Source organism: Peromyscus maniculatus, chromosome 8 (genome assembly GCF_049852395.1).
Source record: "Peromyscus maniculatus bairdii isolate BWxNUB_F1_BW_parent chromosome 8, HU_Pman_BW_mat_3.1, whole genome shotgun sequence".
Classification (NCBI taxonomy): domain Eukaryota; kingdom Metazoa; phylum Chordata; class Mammalia; order Rodentia; family Cricetidae; genus Peromyscus; species Peromyscus maniculatus.
The window spans coordinates 108,239,574-108,263,630 of NC_134859.1; the positions used below are offsets into that span (position 1 = coordinate 108,239,574).

Below are 24,057 nucleotides of genomic sequence, written 5' to 3' on the forward strand. Positions count from 1 at the left end.
CACACTTCCCTACCCTTCCTGGAGTTTTCAGAGCCCTAGGACTATTCTGCTTACCTGTCAGACCACACCTGGGCCCTGCACCTAGTCAGTGACCCCCGAGCTCACCTGCCACCCTGTTCATGACAAAAATCCTGCAGGACCCTCACACTGGGGAACGGTTGGGGCCAGACATCCCCAGTCACAGGCGGAGTGGATGAGACAGGTGTGAGATGGGGGGAGGCAGACATGACCACAAGGGTGTAGGGGTCTGTGAAGGGTTGTGGAAGGGACCCCAGCCTGGCCAAGGCACACAACGTTTAGCAGCTGCTTACCTGCACGGCTCCAAGCTCGGGCTAGCTGACTAGTCCCATCTCCAAGAACAGGACTCTGAATTGCTGGGCCTGCTCCTCACCTCTGAAGTCCTGACGGAGGCCAGTCCTAGCCTGAAGATCAGGGCCTGTAAGCCCCGATACAGTGGATCCCTGGTACATTTTTCCTCTCAACATGCATATTTGTATGTTACTGGTTTGCCCTTCCCAGAGCCACGCAGCTTCTCATGGTCAGGAACCTCAACCTGGATGAGGTGCCTCTCTGTGTGTTCCTAAAACAACTGTCACCAGCTACACCACGGGGAGCAGGGAGGGGTTGATCTGCAACTTCTCTGCAAGCATTCTCCATGTGCTGGGAGCCTTTGGGGCAGAGACGAAGACGGGAACAGAGACCGCACAGGTCCTACAGCTAAGGCACAGGATCCACCTTTACAAGACGCTGACTTTCAGGTCTGCGTATTTCCTGGGGTAGTGTTGACTGGTTGTTTCTGATTACAAAATAAATACATTTCAAGAGAAAACTGAGAAATAGGAAAAATTATAAATGGGATAAAATTCACCCATCATTCCATTACCCTGGTTCCAGGGTCCTTGGACTGTTGACCCAAGAGTGGACCATTCACTACAGTCCCCAGGGTCCCAACGTCTTCGCCACTCTATACCTTCACACACGACGCAGGGAGGACCCCACATTCTAAACCAGACTCACTGCTGCCATTCATCATCAGGCCTCAGAAAAGCTCCCCCACTTATCCTCCGGGAATCCCTTGGGGACTGATCCACGACCCACCCGCTCTGGAGTCACCACGAGGCTCTCTGTAGGAGGGCCCTTTATCAGGACTAAGGCTTGGTCTGGCTACTCAATGCCTGGAGTGGGACCTTCCTCAGGATGACCAAGGATTCTCAGGAGGTTTGCTCCATACTGTAGCCAGGCCAGACTGAGAGTCACACTGGGCGTCTGCTGCCAGCCAGCTGCACTTGAAATCCGAAGGGAGGCTGAGGACGTCAGCTGCACCCTACACAGATCCCTTCACCTAGTCACTTTTTACCTCCACCACTGGCTACAGTCATTTTAACAGAAAATTTGAACAAAGTTGGTTCTGACCTTAGACTTCGGGCTGAATTTTCATCTCTCCTGCCTGCCCCTCGGCACATGGCTGGGGAGACTTCGGCCAATATCTGTTTAAGAGTTAACCAAGGCCAAAAGGCCAAGAAGCCAAAAGGCAGGCAGTTCTCGTTCTGAAACCCACTGATCCTCTGGTCCCGTGGTCACCACGGGGTGTGGGTTCGAACAAAGCCGTGTTCATCGAAGCCCTGGGCCTGATGGCAGTGGCACAAGGACCCCATTCTCTGCTGCCGCCAGCTGCGTCCCCTCCCCCAGAGGGCCTGACATCAGAAGCTCTGGGTCAGACATCCTGGGAGCCCCCACCCTTGGGGCCAAGCTCAGCTGCAGGCACTCAGGGAGATTCACAAGGGGGCTGGCTGGGAATAGGCGTGTGTGTGTGTGTGTGTGTGTGTGTGTGTGTGTGTGTGTGTGTGTCCGTGTCCCCAGCCTGAATGGTGCAGCAGCTGTGGCTGGCTCCTCCTGTCCACAGCAGGAAGCTGCCTGCATTTTTACAACCGATTTTTGAACCTAAGAGTAGAGGTTCACTTCAAGCCTGTTAAACGTAACCTTGTTGGTTTCAGGCCAACCTGACCCTTTGGAATCTGGCTTCCAGATTCCCACTGTACATCAGCTATTCCTCCAAGCTCTGGGAGGGAGAACTGCCCTGCTAGGCTTTATCCCGGGACTCAGACAGGGTGCTGAGTGTAGCCTTCAGAGGGGCTGACCCCGGAAAATGGACTTCCGGAACATTCTTTGGGTGTGGTGGTCCAATACACCCAATGCTGGTCTCTAGGCCCACATATTTCCGTTCTGGGCTGATCAGGGTGAATGATGGAAACTCCATGAGTGTCAGGACCCAGGACCCAGCGTCTACATATCCAGATCCTGGGAGGACAAGTTACTTGTCAAACTGCCTTAATTTAGTGACTGTAAAATGGGAATCCTCCTCTCCCTGGGTGGGTCCTGAGCAGTCTGGAGTGTTCACAGAGCTAGAATCTGACACTCACGTCCTAGAGGCAAGCAAGGCATGAGTTGAAAGCTCAGACCTCAGTCAGTTGTGCCAGCACAGCCCAGGTGGCATCACCTAGCCTGGAGCGTCTAGGCCTAGGGTTCCGCACCGGGCCCCTTAGGGCATTGTCCTGGCATCCTCTTGGAGTGACCTTCCCCTAGACGCTCTGACAAAGGCTGGAAGAAGAGCGGCTCCTTTAAGGACTCAGCGCAGTTCAGTGCCAGGAGGCACCCGGTGCGCCCGGGGGAACCCGGGGACCGTGCAGCAGCAGAGGGGAGTGGGCGCTAGCGTCCAAAGTGGGGGCGGGGTGCTCCGCTCTGGATGGGGTGTTCTTGGGAGCCGGGGCTTGGGCGAGCACCGGAGATGTCCCATGGGTCCAGGGCCTCCGAGCGCATTCCACTCGGGTGCCTGGCTCCGAAATCCCACCCGAAATGCAGCTGCGAGTGGGCAGGCCATGAAGTGTCGCAACCCCCCAGCCTACCCGTGTTGAGAAACCAGATGGAAAGAAGCCTCTGGCCCAGAGCTCTAAACTCCAGGCAACCACTGTCTTCCTCCCGCCCCAACCCCCTCCCCGAAAAGCGCGAAGAGCCGATGTGGAAGAGAAAGAGATTAGATTTCGCTTCCCTCTCATCAATTTTCTGTTTAATGTCACCAGGCCCCATTGTGGGAGAGGAAAGCACGTCACCCAGGCCATAAATTTGTGGTTATGGTGCCTCTGGCCGCTTTCCTCCTCTCAGGGACAGGGCTGAGCGGCGAGCAGGTGGTGACACCCGCGCCTGCCCACTCCTTCTCCGGATGCGGGTCCCGGGCAGCTAGCTCCACGAGGTTCGAGATGCGCTCTGCCACGGCATTTCCAAAGAGCTTTTGTTTCTGGCTCGGACGTAGAGGCTTTGATTTTTTTTTTTAACCGTCCACCTCTGGAGGCTTTTTGTTTGTCTGTTTGCATCTGAAAATCCTGCTACTTAAAAACATGGTGGGAAGACAACTACCCCGTTCGCTCGCTCGAATTGTGCCTCCCTTCTGGTGTGCAGGGAAGGAGCAAGGGGCCTCCCGCTGGGTTCCCAGTGCCACACTGGGGCTGATACAAAGCTCTGCATTCTGCACTGCTGCATCTGCCCAAGTGGAGTAAGCTAGAAAGTGGGTGGGGGAATTGGAGCGCAGCAGTGATGGCCCCTAGGCAGGTTTCTCTGGATTCTGGTGAAGAGGTTATCCCGGTAGTTTCCTTTTGGGGCCACTTGTGGAAATGTCCCCTAGTAGTCTCCCATCCCCGCTGGCATTGATGTCTGAGAATTAGGGTGTTATGTGTATTCACACGCGTTAGGAAAAAAAATGGATCTATTGACTTATTTTTAATTTAATGGATCAATTGTTCTGTTAACAAAAGAGGCGGTGGCCATGCCACACTTCAGCCAGGAGCCAGTAATCAGGTGGTCCAGTTGCCTCCAGGCTTGAGACAGAGCTTTGCCACAGGCCCTGATGCTCAGTGGGAACTTGGAGGGAAATTTTATTTGGCTTATAAATATTGCAGGTAACCAATCCAAGGGCTCAAATCTCCCCAGAAATAGAGAGAAAGAGCAGTGTGCGTCTCATATCACTGGTGGAAACCCCCAGGAAGGGGGTCTTCTGCTGAGTGTCAAGTCCTAGGCCCAAAGCGGGACTACCTCCAGAGAGCTAGGGGTCCAGAAAAAGAGTGTCCCATGGCTGTGGGGTGTGCCGACCAGGTCCCCTCTGTGGTGGCCAAGTCTGGCTAAAGCTGGGCCTTTCACAGTATGAAAGGCTGGAAGGAAGAGAACAGGAGACCGGCTGGTGACAGGGCTGCGGGGTAAGGAGCCGGAAGAACTGAGGTGGCAAGAGGGGCAGAACTGCAAACCCTGGACTCGGAGTTCAGCAAAGCTGGATCCAAGGAGTCCCTGACACTCAGCCTTCTAGGGCCAGAAGAGGCCAGAGCCTCCTCTGGCTTCCCCAGCACTGTGAGACCAGGAAGCAGAAATCTGGCTCCAGAGAATCACTCCAGACATAGCCTGGCGTGTGACCTGTGTGAACACATTTGCACACAGCTGAAATCTGTAATCCTGCGGCCACTGTACTTCCTTCAAAGCCAGGCCTGGCGCAGCCAGCAGTGGAAGCAGGTGTCTGAGGGCTTGAAGCCAGCTTCACTTTGGGGGCACACCTGGAAGGAACGCAAAGACTGGCCAGGCACTTGTCCCTAAGCAAGGCTGCTGAAGTCACTTAGCCATCCTGACCTATTATTGGGAATCCCTCCGATTATCCGGGCTTTCCCTCCTGGGCTCCTAGAATGGGCGCGGGGTGGTGGTGGTGGTGGTGGTGGTGATTTCCTTACTGCCAAGACTGAGGGCTATCTGGGTCAGCCTAAGAGGAAAATCAATCACTTCTTATTTAGCAGACCCCCAAAGCTATTCTCCCATGCCCCCAAAGCCTGCTCTGTTCCTCCAGAACCTTCTCAGGCTTAGCAGAAGCCACATCCAGCCGTGGATGAAGAGACCTATAATGGGGAGGCCCAGTGTTCAGGCCCAGGAAGCTACCTCCTCAGCCCTGGGGTGCAGGGTGTCCTCCCACCTTCCTCCAGCCCCTTTAGCACAAATATCACTCTATCACTAGTGAAAGGGCCAGGAGAAGCCTGGCAATAGATGCTTCTGCCCTTTATGAAAATCACTTTAATTTAACCCAGATGGGTCTCCTCACTGATAACCTCATGCAACGAGCCCTCTGAATTATGCTTTCCGTGTGAACACACTGGGTTATATTTAGCCACAAATTACGCCTGTGTTTAACAAGCACCTTTCCTTTGCAGGGAGGGGGCTGGGCAGCCTCCTGACCTGGTTGGAGGAAATCAGCAACAACAGAATTTAAACCTCCCTGGGAGGAAGCTGCAGAGGCTGGAGAAGCTGTTTACCTGACTTCAAAGTGGTCTGGGGCTTTTCTCCTTGCCTTTTAAAACTTAGAAGCAGGTCTTAAGATCTGTCTATGGCCTTGAAGGGAAAACCTGCGCCTCCCACAGGGGTCCCTCCGGCTTGAGCCAGCTTCAATTTAGCGAAGTTCCTGGCTTGGTTTGGAGCTGTGTCAGGGAAATGCCTCCGGGACACAGGCAGGCCTCCAGAGGTGTGCGGAGAACAGGGGACACTCAGCACGATAGATCCTATGACAGGATAGGATCGTGCAATTCTTCCTTTTCTGCTTCTGTGTTTTGCCCCTTCTCCAGTTGGGAGGGGGCAGGAGCTGGGGGCGGGGATACCCCCAGAGAGCAAGGCAGCACCTCATGCTCCCTCACCTCTTGTGCCCAGCTGAATAAATGGGCTGTTTGAAGTGCTGTTCTTTGGGGGAGAGAAGCCCATTTATCTTGGGATTAGGGCATCCCAGCTCTCTTCTCCCCTTCCAGTCAAGTCTGTGCATAAACCTTATGCCTCAAAGACAGAAGACCTAGCAAAGAATGCCCATGCTCCCAGGCACAGAGCACCAAGCAGTTACCTTCGGGTGACCCAGGTAACTGAGGACAGTATTCCTTCTAGGACCTCGGGGGTACTTCTAGCAAGACCTTGCCATGGTAGAGGATTTTCACTGATCCAGGACCTCCTCTTCCAACCAGGCCAGTACCTCCGGAGGCTTTTGAATTTGACCCCTTTTGAGAAGAAGGGTGCAATATCCCAATGTCCCCAGCTGTCCTTTCAAGCCCTGATTCTAGATCGAGGATGGAGTTTGACTGTCACCTCACTGAGGGAGACAGGTGCTGTGAACCACCCCCACCCCCGTCCATCCTTCCCCAGCCTGATCCAACCTGCATGCTATCCAGCCTGCATGCTATTGTACTGCCCAGGTACGAAACCCAGCTCATCTCCCTCTCCCTCTGGGCCCCTGGCCCTCCAGACCGAGCTCCAGCCTGAGGCCTCTGGACCTGTCCCTTGCACTTCTATGGGAAGAATTAAGAGTCAATTTTTTTGTCGTCAAGAAATTGTTTCTAATTTGCCCTTTGACTAATGGCCCAGGGAACAATGGAGAGGCACCCAACACACAATTACCCGGCAGTGCAGCACTGCTGCTCCCTGGCCCAAGCACGCATTTATTTGGAGCAGCGACTAATTCACAATTTTATGTAACCCGAGATACACCCCCACCCCCTTGTATTAAAAAGTGATTATTTATTCAATGAGTTCACACAGTGGGCTCTGGGTCATTTGGGAGCTGGGAGGCCTAGGCCTGCTTCGTCTCCAGCCCTGTAGGGGCAGTGGGGAACGCTGGAGGCGGTACCAGGGTTTGTGGGTAACGGGCTGCTCCACTACAGTCCAGCTCGCTGTGGTCGAGGGCTTGCACATGTGTGGCGTGTGTCAGGGTGCTGTGTGTGAGACTCAAACTGTCCTTTTGAATTACATGGATTTGTTTTTGTGTGTGCCTGCACGCTGCCGACCTGCCTGTACCCATGTCACGAGTGTGAGGTCAGCAAAAAACCCGCAAGAGTCAGTTCTCTCCTTCTACCATGGAAGTACCAGGAGATCGAAGATCTAACTCAGGTGGTCAGGTTTGGCAAGCGTCGGCCTGCTGAACCACCTTGCCAGTTTGCTTTTTTTGTATGCATACAAACGTGGTTAGTGTGATGTGAGACTCACGTGTGCCAGCACCCATTTTGTGGTATTTCTAGATATGGATGATGTGAGCCCACAGAATGTGCATGTAGACTGAGCACACACCCAAAACTGCACAAGCGTCCATGGGTACACATGCTATTGCTTGATCTGTGTGGTTGTGCTCTGGTGCCAGGGCACAGCTGGCTATGTAGGGCACCCCAGCCTAGAGGAGACCATGGAGGGTATCTGTCAGGCTGTGGAGGTGGCCCAGGCATTCAGAGGCTATTGGGCCCTGGGCTAGCGATTGGGCATCCGTGGCTGCAGCGTTAATAACCTACAATGTTTTAAGACATCAGGCGACTGCACAGATTTGGAAACTCCAAAGCAGAGACCTCTGGCTTATAACCCTGTCTAGTCTCCTCTTTCTAACCCTCCCCACTCCTTTCCCTCTAGAACAGATTTCTCAACTCGTAGGTCGCGACCCCTTTAGCAACCCTCCAAGTCCAAAAATATTTACATTACGATTCATAACATTAGCAAAATTACAGTCACGAAGTAGCAACGATAATAATTTTATGGTTGGGGGTCACAACATGAAGAACTGTATTAAAGGGTCACAGCATTAGGAAGGCTGAGAACCACTGCTCTAGAAGTACCCTGTTCCTCACGCCATGTTCTTCTAAAATTAAAAACACTTGTTAGTTTCGGACAGCAGGAAGTCAAGTAGGAAACCAGGATGGTTTGCTCTGAGCAGATAGCGAGCCCAGCCAAACATGCCCGGGCCCGCCCGGGAGGCCGAGCCCTGCGAGAGGAACACGGGAGCTTATTTTGGTCTTGTGGAACTGCCGGGGGCCGTGCGCCCGCGCTGGGCAGCTGCCAGCTGCTGGCGGCATCCAGAGGCATATCGGCAGCTATTTGCTGTAACAACTATTTTGAAACACTATTGAGAGGAGGAGGAAAAAAAGGCCACTAGACTTAAGTGAACGCTGGGGTTAGAAAGGACGCAGAGGTGGGAGCGAGACAGCAAGGAGCCAGGCCTTTCACGCCCGGGGAGCCTCTCAGGGAAGCGACACAGAAGGCGGAGGGGGGCGGGGGGGGGCGGGTAAGAGGCAGCACGTGAGGGTGTTCGAGACAAATCCTCAAGCCTAACTTTTAGGGATCCGGAGATTAGGGATCCCCAAGATCCTAAACGGGCTTGCGGAGGAAAAGAAGCCTCACGTCCCCGTGCCTAACAGGCCTCTCTGAACTCGGCTGGATTACGGCCCTTCTGCCAGTCCCCACCCGCCGAGGAAGGGGGGTAGATGCTAGCGAGGCTCAGGGATCTTTCCGGCCGGGCCCAGGCGACCCCCCGCTACCCACAGTGGGAGGGCGGGGTGCGGAGCGATCGAGGCGCGCCCCTCCCCCACCCGGCCTTCCGGGTCCCCACGAGCTTGCAGCAGCTCAGAGGACCCAGTGATTTTCCTTACACTTGCCTCTCTTTGAGGGTGGGGTGAGAGAGAATACTTTAAACGGGGATATAGTTAGATAGACATAAAGACTCTTAGATCGGAAAAATAAGATCTGGTAAGGAAAATGAGGAACTCGGATTCCAAACCTCGCAGAAAACCTACGGCTGGCCAGGGATGCGCGCGCCGAGCGTGAGCGGACAGGGTGCCCGCAGCGGTTTCTCCCGAGCCGGGACGCTCCTCCTCCTGCGTGCGAAGCGGGACACGGCTGCCCGCCGCCGGGCGGGACTGCAGCAGCGAAGCTCCCCTCCTGCCTGGCAGGACCTGTGCTCGCCGTCGGGGCGCCACCGCGCCGCCGATCCCGCACGGGCTGGCCTGCTTCGACCGCGCAGCGGGCAGCCGGCGCTCATCGGACCTCCGGAAGCTGAGCCTCCCCGCAGCTCGTGCTCCCCGGCGCGCCGCGGCCACCGCGCTGGCCAGGACCCAGTCCCCGCTGACCGCTGGGGTCCCCAGCCCGCAGCCAGGCTCGCGTGCCCCGTCCAGCGGCCGGGCGCAGCCCGCCGAGACCCGGGCTTACCTGGAGCGGGCGCCGGCCGAGGCCCCGTCCCGAACGGGCGGGAAGTCCCGGAGTCCCCGCCCGCCGCCCCCACCCCAGGTCAGCGCGGCCCGCGGGGGGCCAGGCCGGCCCGGCAGTGCGCCCGCTTCCCCTTTCTCTTCAGATGCCTTTGATCCCCGGGCTCTCCGCCGCACCTCGGCTCGGGAGCCGCCTGGGTCGGCCCGCGGGGATCCTGGAAACGGTCCTCGGTTTATCTCCTTTCATCAAGCGGCCTTGGGCAGCCTTGAAACCGCGGAGCCAGTAATTGCTTTTTTCAGGAGGCCCAGTGCGGACTGGATAACAGCCAATCAGCGCCTTGTTTACACTTGGTGATGGACAGCCCGCTGGCCGAGTGCCAACCAATCATGGCGGTTCCGCAGGAGCGAGGAAGGCGGGGAAAGAGTGGCGACCGCAGACCTCAGGTTTAACTCCTTCGTGTCGGCGCCGGAAAGAGACAGGAGAAATCCAAAGGAGTCGAGCGGTGTTGTTTGGCATCTACTTAAATATGCCCCCAACAAACACGGAAAAAGAGGAGCAGGAATTATGTATTCATCGCCACTAAGACATCACCTCTACTTCTTGAAAATAAATAACATTTGGGTAGGCAACCAAATTCTAACCGAAATATTTGCTTGCAGAATATTTCTAAAAGTGGTTTTGGTTCTGATTATGATAAAGAGAATTGTTTAGAGGCTGTTTTCCATTGTAGTGAGAAATTTTGTGAATATGTAAGGACAGGCGCTGAGAAATGCTAAGCACGGTTTCACACCATGACAACCACCCTAAAATTATCAAGTGAAGATATTTTTAAAATCTAGGAGCTGATGAAAAAAGCAAATCCTTATCTTAGCAACAGAGCCTCGATTTTCATTTCGATTGTTGCTGCGCTGCGGAGTGTGGCAGAGGGAGATAAAATTGAGCGCGGACAGATAGATGGCTGGAGAAGAAAGGTCCATCTCCCTGCCTCTCAGGCAGAGGGAGGAAGGGCCAGGCAAGCACTCATGGAGTTTGTGTGGCCACTCCTCAGACCCAAGTGTATTCTCCGGCTCGGGTCCGAGTGGGTGGCGGCCTGGGAGTGGAGGTACAGCAAGACAGTCCGGCCTCTGCGCTTGGAAGTTGGGCCTTCTTGCATCCAGGTCACCTGCCAGACAGACCCCAGGCGTGGACAGGGCTTCTGGTTTATGGCGTAAGGCTGTCCTTTTTATTCTGTGCAAAACAAATAAACAAAACCCCAAACGTTAGACCTGACAAATGAAGGAAAAACAAATCCCCGAATCTCCCCTGGACATGGACACGCGCTTTCAATCGCTCACTCGCCGGTGCTCCGCTCCCGCCCTGCGCCACCACATTCCCATTCAGCAGCAATGATCTGCGCAGAGGAGCTGCGCAGTCGCTGGGCTTGAATTAGGCGCCATCAGGCTTGGTAGTAGCCCTGCTGCTCCCTGATTGGCAGCTCCCTGGCCCGGCGCCAGCCTATTGGGAGGCCTGTTTACGCCGAATGAGTGGCACGAGCTCAGGGCCGTGGAGGGCCGCGCGGCCAATCAGCGCGCAGGCTGCTCCGGGTTGAGTGGCACGAGCTTATTAGTATGCAGGGCCCGTGGCTCGCCGCGCCGGGCTGCAGGTTTGAGAGCCGCTCTGGATGGGCTCGCTAGAGTCGTTGTTGTGGAAGCCGTGCATTCACAGTGCAACAGTCAGCACATTGAAAATACCAATAGGAATACAAACCAAAGTCACATTTACTGATTTAATTGTATTGCATTCAATTGTATCCAGGAAACAGCCTCCAGTAAGTAACTGAAATTGCTTTCATTTTTTAAATTTTTTTGTATTTTTATTATTTTATTATTTTATTTTGGCTTTTGGGGATTTACATTTTTTAAGCAAAAGAAATTCAGGTTTGTGGTGTTAAGAAATAATAGATCTTCCCTTTTAAAATCCGTTATGATGTTGAAAGGTTTTTTTTATAAAAAAAAAACCGATGGACTATATATATGAGTACGATATTTTTTTCTCTGAAAAATTTTATCGATCGGTTTAAAATTCCCCCCGTAATGCGTCCTTGCTTTGCTCTGAGCGCTTGTTGTCTCGATCGACACCCTACATTAAAAATAAATTATCGAGACAGGACAGAGACCGCCACGCTTCGTTCAGCAAGAGCCCCGCGGGTAGCCCCGAGTGGGCAGTCAGTGAGAGCCCAGCTCTGGAGGAACCACGAGCGAACCCCAATTATTTGCTCCCCCATCCTACTCCCCTCCCCCAGCAGTCTTGAATGGGCCCCGCCCGGTCGCTCCCCGGCGCAGGGAACGGTCGGTTCTCGGTGGCCACGGCCGCTGCTTCCTGGGCCTCAGCGAGGGGAGAGGGGATTGGAGGGGTACTGGCGGGCTTTCAGGTTTCGCTCCCCACAGACTTAATTCTTTTCGGAACATTTCTTTCTTTCTTTTTTTCTTCTTCTGGAGGAGAGGGGGTGGAGGAGGGGGGCCGAACAGTGGGGCGTTTTCACGCGGTGCGTTCTGGGCAGCACGCGGGCTCAAGGCCACGACCCGAGTGGCGTGGTCCAGGGACGGGTCCATCTCCCAGAGCCGGGGTCTCGCACCACCGCGTTCCCGTTCTTCTCCGGGATGGGGGGGGGCGGGTTTCGCAGGGAGCGGGTTGTGCAGCCACGCTGGAGCCACTCGCGTCCGGTGCGCTCCTGGCTGCGGCCTGGCCTTGCAGGCCCCTTTGAACCCACCCGCGCGGGAAACTCGGCTGGAGGGAGCCCACGGACCCCAGAGCTTGGCCTCCATGGGAGGACAAAGGCGTCTCAGATTCGGCTTTTAGATGCAAAATTTGAAAACAAAGCAAACCTCGAGAAGCCGAGGGTACCAGTGCTGGCCAAGCCTCGGAAGGAACTGCGGCTCTGGGGGGTCACGCCCAGCATCCGGGGGAGGATTTTTGGGGTCCGGGTACTTTAGACCTGTTCTTATCGGCGACTCTCGGCCGCGCGGGGCTCTCCGCCACTTTCTGTTTCCTCCAGTGCCACCCTGTCCCGGGCCCATTGCGGTGTCCTGTCCGGAGACTGGGCGCGTGGAGGCCTCCGAGCCTCGGGACTCGGGGACTGCTGCATCGCAGCTCCGGGCCTCGGCCCTCGCTCGGTGGCCCCGGTGGCTGTCCCTCCTCGTTCCGTACTGAGCCGGCTTTCCCAGGCCCAGGGAGCCAGCAGACCTGGGCGGCGCGGCAGCTCTCCGGCAGGACGGAACACAAAGAAAAGTCCCCTCCAGTGCGGTCGGTCAGAAGCGCAGCAGCGGGTACTGGCGACATAATCCAGCCCTTGTTTGCGTAGAAAGTCTAGTGGGCTTGTGAGAAGGCACGAACGAGCCAGCGATCGGCCCGCAGGGGGTGGAGAGTAAAGCTGCTCCGGGAGCTCAAAGCCCGCGTCCCGAGAATCGCTTGCAGCCCCCACTTTTCGCCCCTACTTTGAAATGTCTTACTGGGGGTGGGGGCCCAGAACAAAAGCCCAGCGCACACGACTCCCCGGAGGCCGTCGCGAAGCCTTGTACCGCGCGCGCAGCCTCCGACCCCACTCCGGCCCTCGGCGCCTTTGAAGCGGCAGGTTCCTGACCTCCCTCCCCTTCCTTCTTTCCCTTTGTCCTCCTCAGCGCCCTCCGGGGTTCGAGAGGCGCCGGCCTGGGTAGGGGCGCGCAAGTTCCTCACCGACCCTGGGCAGCCCCTCCCCTAACCCTGGCGCCGGCAGCGCCTGGGCCTTGCCTGAGCCTCCCGCGCCCTGGCGATCGCTGAGCAGGCCCGCGCGGTGGAGAGGCGAGTTATTTGTTGGACCCGGGGAGAGTGAAACTCCCCAGAGGGAAGAGTGCCTCAAACCCCTTTGTATGCAGTTTGAACACAAAGAGAAGTCTTTGTGTAGCCCCGTTTATTTACAATGCAAAATTCTCCGAATAAATATTAAAAAAAGCTTATCACCTGGGCAAATATGTATTCACTTAATACATTATGTTTTCGGTTATAGATTAAATCAGACACAAAATAGTGTGCAAATAAGACAGTGTAGAACCCAGAGCATAAAATATAGCAATTTAAATGGTATTTACGAAATAGAAAACATCTTAATCGCTTTGTTGTCACGGTGGGATGGCTTAAAAAAAGATTTTGATTTTCTGCAAAGTTCACAATTAAGAATACCTCCTTTCTATTGGAGCTGAGACCAAGCATTAAAACAATTCGTATTTCGGAAATAAGGAGAAAGTATTGGAAATGGAGGATGGCAGAGACTTTGGTCGCACGTGCATGGTGGTGTACAGTTTATATCGCGTGCTCGGTTGCTCCTCTCAGAGTTTGAAATTGTCTGCGATTTCACCCTGGAGTAGACATTTCACGATGGGAGGGGTAGAGGAAAAGGGAGAGGAGGGTCATTTTAAGTCGGCCTTGCTAGAGGTGGGGATGGAAGACCGAGGACCAAGGTCTGCTGGGACCCAGACACAGGAGAAAGCTGCGCTCTGTTTGGTCTCTGCTCCCTCACTGCAGGGTCGATCTGGGTGCCACGCGGGGACCAGCCTTGGTTAGGTGATCCAGGGCGGGCGCTGAATGGAGAAACGTCGTGGCCGATTTGGGAGGCCGAGAGAAAACAATTTCTGACTCTGAGCCCCCTCCCCCAAAGCCCCCAATCCGCAGAGGAAGATCCTGGGCGAATTTGATTGGGGGGCGGGGTGATTGTTCCAGCCTCACTAGGAAGCTCCGGGCTCGGGGACAGCAGGCCAGGCACTGCGGCGTAGCGGCCCAGGTGATGCCGGTGGCGGTCGAGGGGCGCCCGGGGCTCCGGGACGCCAGTCTGGGGTTGTGGCACAATGCTTGAGGGTGGGGGCCGGTCCCGCTGGGGCTGAGTGAGTGGGGGACGACATTCAGAAGAATGGACTGAAAGACGCATGGGGGGATGGGAGAGGAGAAAAGGAAGGTTATTTAAAAAAAAAAAACTCTTGAGTTACAATCAATAAAATTACTCGCTTAATTAGCATGGTTATTCGGTTAAGCGGAATGCAGTAAAAGCTGGACCTCAGAAAGACCGGGGTGGGGGGGGGAGCGTGGACCCCGGGCTTTTTCCTCCGAGACACCTTTGGGCAGCGGGGGAGGGGAGAGGGTGTGTGTGAGTGTGTGTGTGCGCGCGCGTGCGAGTGTGCGTGATGGCTTCGCAGATTTGGGTTTTTATCACCCAGCGGAGCCAGCAGCCTCTTCGCAACGGCGCCTTCGCCGCAGGGACTCTCAGGGACCAGAAAGGGAAGCTGCGCGCAGCGCGGTTGGGTTGCTTCTGGCTCTTGCAGGCCAAGCGTAGCTCGGACGGTGCGTGTGTGCTCGCGGACTCGCGTGCAGGGCGGCTCCAGTGACCCGGCGCATAAGCGTGTGCAGTAGGGAGTCCTCGGAGCGCTCCCAGCCCCGCTGTCCGGTCTGGATGCCACTCCGGTTGGCGCGCGAGGAGGGGGTTGGTAGCGGGAGGGGCGGGGACCCCCGGGCGAGAGGAACCCCCGAGTCACCGAATCTATTCTGCTTGCCTCTGCAGACCATGGACCTGCACGGCGGCCGCCGGCTCGGAGCGCGGCCGCCCGCCGAGAAGCCCAGTCCGCCGGTGTGTTGACCGGCTCCGCTGTCTGTGCCGCCGGTGACCCCAGACGCCGCCTCCTGCGCGCCGCCCGCGCGCCGCCTGCACTCCGAGCCGCCCCCAGGCCCCGGCCGCGCTGCTTGCTGGAGGCGGCGGCGGGCCGGGGCCGGGGCCCGGTATGGATGGCCGAGACTTCGCGCCGCCGCCGCATCTGCTGTCGGAGCGCGGGAGCCTGGGCCACCGCAGCGCCGCAGCCGCCGCGCGCCTCGCCCCTGCCGGCCCCGCCGCGCAGCCGGCCGCGCATTTCCAGCCCGGAAAGTACTTCCCGTCGCCGCTGCCGATGGCGTCGCACACAGGTCAGTGCTCAGCCCGGACGGTTGCGATGCAGAGGCCCCGCCGCAGCTGGCAACTGTGGCGAGTGCAAGGAACGCCGGCCCCTTCGCTCCTCGGAGCAGTTCTTGGAGCTTTGGTTTCATTTCCCTGCGCAGCGCCGGGCGGGCCGTGCATTCTGCCAGCCCACGGGCTTGCGCCGTTTCCAGCAGCCTTCCCCGACTACCCTGGGTCTCTCAGGGCAGCCCGAGAGCAGGCGGCAAACCGAGCCTTCTACTCCTAGCCACCCTCCCCCACCCCTTCCTGCAGAAGTAAATTCTTGCAGGAGCCTCTTTTCTGCATTCTGCATTCACCTCGTTAAAACGTTCTGCGTCTGAGACACCGTGGCGCTTTCTGCGGGGGACAGAACGACCGTGTGGCTGGGGGAGGGGGCCAGAGCGCGCCCGGCCCGCGGATTAGAGTGGTGTGCGCCCCGGGAGCGCTAATGGGAACTGCTAGTGTAAGACGAGAAAATCCTGTTTCTATATAAAGCCTTGAAGTGTCAGGGCGAGAATGGGTTTGCAGGGGATGCATGCGCTTTAACAAGTGCCTCTGGTATCCTGCTAACGCCGGACTAAGCGTGGCCTGAGTGCAGACCGCGCATCCCGCAGCGGAACTCAGAGAGGCGCCTGGCTCGGGATTTCGGTGCAGGCGAGTCCGCGCGCTTTGGCTTCAAGAAGAGAGACCTTGAGTTGTCCCGACCAGCCCCGGCACGTGCCCGCGTTGCAGTCCTCTTGTGTTCCCCTCCCGGAGGGTCTGTTCTTGGTTGCGCCTTACCCAGTCTCTTGGAGCGAAGCCGCGGCTTGCGGGGTAGTCACTGACCAGCGTGGGTGGAGCTGGGGGAGCCCGAGGAACTGCGCGTGGACCTGCTGGGTCACTCTCGCAGGTCGGCTTGCTTTTGTTTACAGTTTATTCTAAACATCAGAAATATTATTTGCTGCTTTTATTTTTCAGTTTGGCAGTAACAGTTATTATTATTAGCTTGATGAACCATGAATACTAATAAAATTATATCTGCTTTAATGGGATAACAATTAGTGTGTGGATTAAAACGGATGGCAAGAACGGGGCTAGAAGGGGAAAATGTTGGAAGGGAAGGCAGTCAAAAAGAAAAAATGCATTTCCTTAAAAAAAAAAAACTTGAAATTGCTTAATTGCTAAAGGGCCTCCAGCTTTTACAACACGAGGTTATTCTGAGTGAGCAGCCCTGGGCTAGAGCGGCCAGCCTCCTGCGGGGTCAGCCCCACACTGCCTGCTTGCCTTTCCAGCTGGAGCTTGGGGAGGCAGTGCTTTCCTCTCTGTAGACCGCTTTTTTTTCTTCTTCTTTTCTCTCCATTTTCCCCTCTTCTCGATTTATAACTGGAGAGAGAAAGAAAAGTACTTGACTGAGCAATTGGTGGTTTTAAAATACCTTTCCCCCATATCGTTGTGCTTATTGTCTATTCCCTCCGCTGCCCTGAGATGCTGCCCACTCCTCTCAGGGCCACTGGGGAGCGGAGGGAGGGCTTTGACGTGGTGGTGGCTGCCGCAGGGACAAGTGTCCGGCTTCTCTTCCCGTCTCAGCTCCTGGCTGGGCAGGCTGAGTCTGCAGGGTTGAACCGCAGAGAGGAAGCCTCTGGCCTCTTCCCCCGTGTGCAGTGCCCTCCAGGCTGGTAGGTCACAGTGGTGCCCAGGCTGGCTGGGGCTGTGCCCCCCTGGGGCAGCCAGGCCAAGCCCAGCTCCCCATCAGTTCAGGCCACTGCTGCCTCCTGACCTCACTGTCCGCAGCCCAGCCAGCTCTTGCTCAGCAGCCATTTCCTTCTTTTCTCCCTTATTTCTAGACCTAGGTAACACCCAGCCAGGTGGGGATGTGGGGAAGTGGCCTGGACCTTTGTCTTGCTCATGCTAACTTGGACCACGTGGTTCTTGGACTGCAGGCCACGGAGAGCTGTGAGAAACTGCACCAGGTCCTAGTCTGTGACCCCACACCCTTCCTGCTTCCTTATACACTGGGGGCCCTAGAGGGCTCCCTCTTTAGTGCCGGAGGGCCGTGCGTCTTCTGCTTCTGAAGGCCCAGTTTCCATCCCCTTGGGGACCAGAGGAACCTATTGTGTTTGGAGATCCTGCACTTGGTTGTGATTCGAAGCCTGGCTGGGCTGTGTGGGGCTGAAAGCCTTTTGCAATTGCTAAAAGCCAGGATAGCCAGGATTTTGTATTCGTTTTTTAGAATCTTGCTACATGTATTTTTAAAACAGGAGTTATCTTGAGATCCCTGTACTTTAGTGTGTGTCTTTGTGGGTCCTCATTTAGAAAGAGAAAGGTGGGGTGAAGTTAAGGAATTTGTCTTTGGGTCTTGTGTGTGGATTTTGTGTGCAAATTTCTAAACGGCCACCTTCCTGTACTCTCTCCCTCTCTCTGTGGATGGCCTTGGCCCAAAGGCCAAGGCTGCAGTAGTCCAGCCTGCCCCTCCCTGCCCCAACTGCTGAGCTGAAAGCCAAATTGCTAGGGAAGATTCTTCCCTGTGTCTGCGTAGGATGCAGACATCCAGGCTGCAGCCCCCGGCTCCCCAGAAACAGCTTCCTTGTATGGCATGCTCTCCCCACCTGCCTGGTCAGGCACAACTGCTCAGATGAGGCTGAGGGTCCCGCCACGGCCGCCCTATTTCATTCCCACCTGGTGCTTTCCTAGTGTCTGCTTGTGGGACCCTAAAGGGGGTGCTGGGTTCCCAGGTTTCTTCCATTGTTTTCCAAAAATGAAAGTGCCAGTAGCTCTATATTCGAGCTGTAGGGTTTATGGTAAAGTGCTGTTCCCTTAACCTTGTCACTGAGAGGTGCAATTAAAATGTTTGGAACCATTATTTTTAGTGCAGTGTTAGATTTTGTCTTTAATACAGATGGTCCGGAGGCAAAGCTGTGAAATCTAGGGATGGGGGAACACACAAAAAAAGGAAAATCAACATGAACTAACCTAGGTTTTCTCCTCCGTCTTACTGCCTGGAGTTTCTTGGGGATCTCTCCTCTCCAGGGGAACGGGTTTAATCAGGAGGCAGCTGGCCCCGGGGGAGAAGCTTGGGAGCTGTGTGCTCGCCTGCCCCTCCCCCCTTCCGGCTGGGTCAGCTCCTGTCCTGTCCTCCTGGAGCCCCCTCAGGCTGGGGCTCCACCAAGGGGCTGGTTCACTTCTTGGTGTGAATCCTCTCTTTGGACTCTTCTCCACCCCTTTTGGCTTTGGGATGTGATTTAACTTGGCCTGTGCATCCATGTGTCTTGGCTGCAGCTTTGGGCGGGGGGGGGGGGGGGGGGGTGGGTTCAGGCAGGCCCTTTCTAGAATAAGACTGCTAACCTAGTTCCTGTTAAAGGCACTTTGGATGACCAGTCTCTAGTAAAATAATACAGTAATCAACCACACAAACTCCACCTAGCCCCATAGATTAAAAAAAAAAATTTCTTGTGAAAAAAAGACCCCATCGAAGGTGTCCCTCCCATCACGTTTTTTTTTTTTTTTTTTTTTGGTAAGAAAAATACATTTTCGTAAATACCTCATTAACTCCACTGCACGATAGAGTGTCTCTGCAGCAGTTACCAACATTAAGTAGGTGTGAAAAGAGTTACTTTCCGAGCTTCTACCCATCCTGCTCCATAAGTGACAGAACTAGACATCAAAGCTGCCGCTGTGCCCAACGGAGCCGCGGGGATCCGGGAATCTGGCGGCTGCATAGACTGGGATGGCTGTGGCAGCCGCGCCCGCCCCACCAAAGCTGTTTTTGGAATGTGGGTTTTTTCTCTGTGGGGCCTGTGCTGCCTCCAAGTCTGATCATTCCTATAGGGAAACGCCGAGTTCTCCATTGGAATATCCAGGTCACGTGAGCAATAAGGCAAATTGGTGGCCGAGGCAGGAGTGGCACAGTGCAAATAGCACATGTCCCCCGGAAAACACCGCACCCCCAAACACTCCCCAGTTATTCTTAGAAATCTCCCTCAGCTCCCTGTGAGACAGGGTTCAACAGCCCGCACAGACAGGACAAAAACGCATAGGAGGTTGTTAGAATAACATGGATGAAGCTAAAAATACCCCTCAGAAACACACATAAAAAAGCCAAATCCAACAACAGAACGAGCTAAAAATATTCCAGGCTTTGGCAAAGAGCACAGAGTTAAATAAATTATACAAGAGCCATTCATGGGAGCAAGTTGACTTTCTCTCTTACGGGAACTTGGTTCAAGCTAATAAAAATAATAATTTACTAGCCACTGAGCTTTGCGTGAGTTTAAATTTAATTGGTGGGGCTTCTGGCGTTTGTCACTTGTTGGCGATTAGTGGGCTTGCCCTGGCCTGGGGCAGGGGGAGGGTGTGCTGAGGCCAGGGTCCCAGGCATCAGGGGCAGGGTCTCTGAGGAGCAGAGCCCAGTGCTAATACTGGAGGCTGCTCGGTGCTCTTCCAGGAAGACAGAGAAGGAACCAGCAAAGCTTGGCTATTTTAATTTGATAAATGATTGTACACCTTTAAGAGTGTGTTTTAACAATCAAGATACACTCCAGCAAGTTGATAGGGTGTTCACTGTCAACTTACATATGTCATCAGAGCAGGCTGCGAGCATAAATAATGTGGGAGCTTCAGGATGCTCACAGGCTCTCGGAGGGGAGGCAGCAGGTCACACCCCAGCCCCTCAACCCCCCGCCCCGTGTCTGGAGGCCCTAGCCAAAGGAGGAGAGGGATGTGGGGAATGAACACTACTTTCCACTTGTGAGATTCAGTTGGGACCCTCTTCTCTGAGGAAGGTCCCCCCCACCACAACCACCAAAATAAAAGGGCCAGGGCTTCTTGTTCAGAAAAAAGCATGTGAAGTTAGGCGCAGATTTTAAATGAATCTGTTTTCCTGGCATTTTAAATTCCACTCTGAAGTTAGTGTCAGGGTGGCAGCCTTGGCTCTCTTTTCTTCCCTAACCACCCCAAGCCCCCCTCCTGCTGACCCTCCTTACTCCTCCCCAAGGACTACATTTCCCAGCATGCCTTGGTCTAGCTCCCAGCTCTGAGCCTGGGACCCTTCGGGTTCCCACACTGGTAATACCCGAGTGCAGATGATGAAGTTCAAGCAGCACCACTGGGAATCAGACTTTCCGCAGCGGAAGGGAGCAATGGTGGTCCCCCCAGTGCCTGTTCGCCTGTCTTCCTCTGGGGCCCCTGGAGTCCTGATATCGTCCTCTTCACCATAAACATCTGAATATAAATCCCCACGGTGGGATATACTGCCCTATCCGCTATATCCTGTGCAGCTGCCTTGATCGTAGAGGTCAAAGTCCCAAGGGTGTTCTTCCCTACCTCCTCACCACTGCCCCAGCTCAGCCTCTGTCCTCCTTCAGAATCACATCGGAGGGGCCTGGTGGCCCTGCCCAGGGCCTGGCATGGCTGGGAGGTCTCTGCCTAGGGAGTCCTTGAGGAAATGCCTTTCTGCACTATGGACCAGAATGATTCTGGAGGTTTCCCAAGAGAAACCCAGACACAGCTGCCTCAGGCCCTTGGCAGGCAGGCCCCTGGATCTGGGTCCAGAGGTTCTGAAGTCCCTGCTACTGCAGGAGAGGTGGCCTGCCCAGGAGGCCTCCAGGTTGGGTGTGTATATCTCCGTAGTCTGCAGACTAGCTGTGAACTGGCTTCAGAATTCAAAGCACGTGCCCTGCCTCTTTGGCAAATTAGGTGACTTGCTCTGTCCCATGTCCAACCCCTTTGCCTGCCAGGGAACGTCTCCCCTGGGGTTCCTGGTCCCCATTAACCTCTGGGACCTCATTCCCCTCCCCAACAGACATGGTGTAACAAGCAAAAAACAGAATCACAAGCACTGTGCAACGCCTAGAAAATCACCTCGCAGCCCTGCCGTGCTGGGAAGGAGCAAGGCCTCCGGGGCCTCCGGCATGGGACGGCACTCCGCTTTGGCTCCGATGCTTTGCCCGCTGACGTTTTTATGGGATAATATACCGTTTAGATCACGCAGGCCTATTTGTCAGTGGGCTGCCCCTGTTTGTCGTAATATATAATATCACTGCCTCCTGTGGCCCTGTGAGCATCTGCTGCCACAGGCGTGGGGTGTGGGCTCAGGGAGGTGTTGGTGGGTGCTGAACAGGGGGAGCTCTGGGTTCACAGCAGGCCTCAGGCCTGGTGGCCTCAGGCCTGGTGGAGGGGTGTCTAATGTCCAAGCTTAGAGTCGTCAAGCTGGTGTTTGTAGGTGGCGGCTGCAGCTGTCTCCATGATTAGGTTCCAGATTCCGTGGGCCAGGAAGCATCTCTTTCATTCTGACCTGGGGGAGTGAACAGGTGGGTCGGCTCCTGTCTCCTTTCCTCTGCCCCCACCCCCAACAAAGAGTCTAGTGTCTGGATGGGGAGGCTCTTCAGCTGGCCTCGGCTCTGCTCCTTCTGGATTATTGGTAGGCTAACCACTGTGCTAACCGCTGTGTGCCTGGAACAGGAAAGGCAAGGAGAGCAGCCCACTTCTACCTCGGGGTAGGGACTTGGTTTTCAGGGGAAGGTTTTAGAAATGAGGGAGGGCAATGGTGTGGAGGATGGGTATGCCTCCCCTAAAGGCTTCTAAACAGCGGGTGGGGGTGGGGGTGGGGGGTGGTCTGCAAAGGCAAAGGGTAGCGTGAGGGGGATGTGCTTTCTGGGGTGCCCTGCGCAAAGGGAAGAATCAGCTTTCATTTAAGAAATGAACCAGGTGGCTACCATCATCGTGTAGGAGCTGGGCTCTGCTGCACTTTTTCCCTCACTTGTTGATGCTCTTGTGGTAGATCAGGGGCTTGCTTTCCCTGTCTCCTGCAGAAGGGTTCAGAGGAGGAGCTGTGGACACCCATTCCTAGATCCAGGCTGGGTCCCTCAGGGCCAGCAGGTTGGGAGAGGGGCAGAGCAGGGTGAGGAGGAGTGTTTGGAGCGGGAGGGGTGAGCTGAGGCGAACACTGCGGATGCCACGGTGGAAACCTAGAGAGTCTAAACTTGGGGGAGGACACTGTGGCGAAGGAGCTACCCTTTAGGGTAGGTGTTCCTTTAGGCCTGGCAAGTGTGCCCTCTTCCGGAAGTAGCTCCCCAGCTGCCTCCACTGCCCTTTGTGGGTGAGGCGCACACACCCACCCACCATGTATGCTTGTGTCCGTTCACACCAGCTCGCTGTTTTAACACTTGGGGGCAGGTCCCCCGATATGTGTGTATCCATACTCACATTTGTGCTGGTCCCCAGTGGCCTTCAGAGAGTCACATTCCAGTGGCCATGGCAGAGACAGTCATCTGGTGACAATGTGTCTGTCCTCTTCCTCCAGAGCTTCCTATCACCTGCTCCATCCTTTGATCTCTGCCACCTGCTGAGGGAGCAGAGCTCTAGGCACCATGACCCTCTGTGGAACACCCAAGGCCTCTTCTAAGTGTGCAAGTGCTACCCTATGCTGGGGAACCCTCTGTGGGCTGCCCCTGAACTTGGCCTTGCCCTCTTAACTCTTCTTTTCACAAAGGTGAGCGAGCCTGTTCCCCTGTGTCAGAGTCCTGGTCAGTTGCCCAGCTTGGCGCTCTGCCAACCCCATGTTTGAAATGCCACCCAGGCTTAGCTCTGCTGTCCCCCTCTCAGATGATGCCTCTACCCAGACATACACGTCAGCAAAGTCCTTCCCTGCCTCTTGCCCCTCCAGGCCCTGATTTCTCTTTTCTTCCATGTTAGCACTCATTGTCTCTGCTCTTGCTCCCTGTGCCTGGTACAGGAAGGGCTCACGCTCAGCCCGTCCTGCCTCACCCCTACAGACCCCTTTGTCCCTAGCTGGTGAGCTGACCCCTGGAGTATTGGCCCTTGGGCCCTGCCAGTTCTGTGTAGGGGTCGCTGTTCTGACCAGCCAGCATTACCGTGCACTACTATATCACCCCACGCCATCAGGTCACCTTGTGGGAAACTTGCCTGGAAATCAATCCCCTTTTTGAGACTTTTTACAACCCTTTGGGTATCCTAAAAATAAACTTTTAATTTTCTTTAAAGTAATACTAGAATTAAAACTAAATTAAATTACAATATATCTGAAGCCAACCCTGAAAAAGCCTTTATCATTTCTGAACATAGGTAAAGTGAAGAAAAAAAAAACTGTACACAGTACCATATTTGTGCGTTATAACACATTGCAGATTTGTCGTAAATAATAGAAATCCAGAATGACCAAATCCAGAGGGCCCTTCAGTAGGAGATAGCCAGGGAACACTTCTTCAGATAGAGACTAGGAAAGGCAGGGCCACAGGATGGTAGGGGCCAAGGACCCTCCTTAGCCAGGGGAGGACACTGGATGGTTTCACACCTGAATCTGTACTCCTTCCTTGTGCAGAAGCAGGTCTGGCCCCTGTGCTGGCCACTGCAGTGCCTCCCTTTGCCTTCTTGGAGGTTTCCCGTGTGCTCCCTGCTCGCTGTGAACACGTCTCTGTATATTCACTAGCTCTTGCAGGATAGTTAACAAATAGCATCAAATTATCCTCAAAGTCAGCAGCTTAAACCAGCAAATGTTTATTATTTTGGATTCTGTGGGTCAGGAATCTGGGGCATGGGGTGGATTGAACTGCAGGCATCTCACCAGTTCTTGTCCTAGGGCCATCAGGCGTCCTTAGCCTGGCAACAGCTTTACTCAGCAAATGAGAGGAGAGGGCAAGTGGGACGGAACCCACTGTTTCTACACACTCCCTTGGAGGAGATGGCCCCTGGCTTTCATGGCATTCTAGTCACAGTCAACCTGAGGTCCCAACCACTTGTGTATGTGTTAGGAGGGGATACAAAGGATATGTGCCAGAACACTGGAGGCTATCCGGGTACTCTCAGGGCCATAACAGGCCCCTGCACCCCTGCCCTTCCTGGTCTCTGGATACTTCTTAGGGCTTTATTCCTTCAAATTCAAGCCTCATTCTCAGTGGTGTCTTTCTGCCCCTCAGCCTTGTTCCTGTCTGTGTCTAGCTCAGCTCCTAGGTATCTCAAGGCTGACCCCCTGCATCCCTTGCCCCACGTCTCTGTCCCAGCTTCTCTTTCAGATCCCTCCATCATTGCTGTAGACTCCATTGTGAGCCGCCCCCACTCTGCAGAGCCCCTGGAAATGT

General features: G+C 55.1%; 1 protein-coding gene across 5 annotated transcripts in view; it reads left to right on the plus strand.

Moving 5' to 3' along the window:
• The first annotated feature begins 14,659 nt into the window (after positions 1-14,659).
• Positions 14,660-24,057, plus strand: part of Bahcc1 (BAH domain and coiled-coil containing 1) — a 56,948-nt gene continuing 47,550 nt past the window's right edge. For 3 of the 5 annotated variants that reach the window (XM_076543907.1, XM_076543911.1, XM_076543909.1), the window contains exon 1: positions 14,660-14,976. In XM_076543907.1, the coding sequence (XP_076400022.1) occupies positions 14,799-14,976 (178 nt within the window). In that variant the 5' untranslated portion in view covers positions 14,660-14,798. The remainder of the gene's footprint in view (positions 14,977-24,057) is intronic. The other 2 variants (XM_076543908.1, XM_076543910.1) reach the window with 1 other exon arrangement.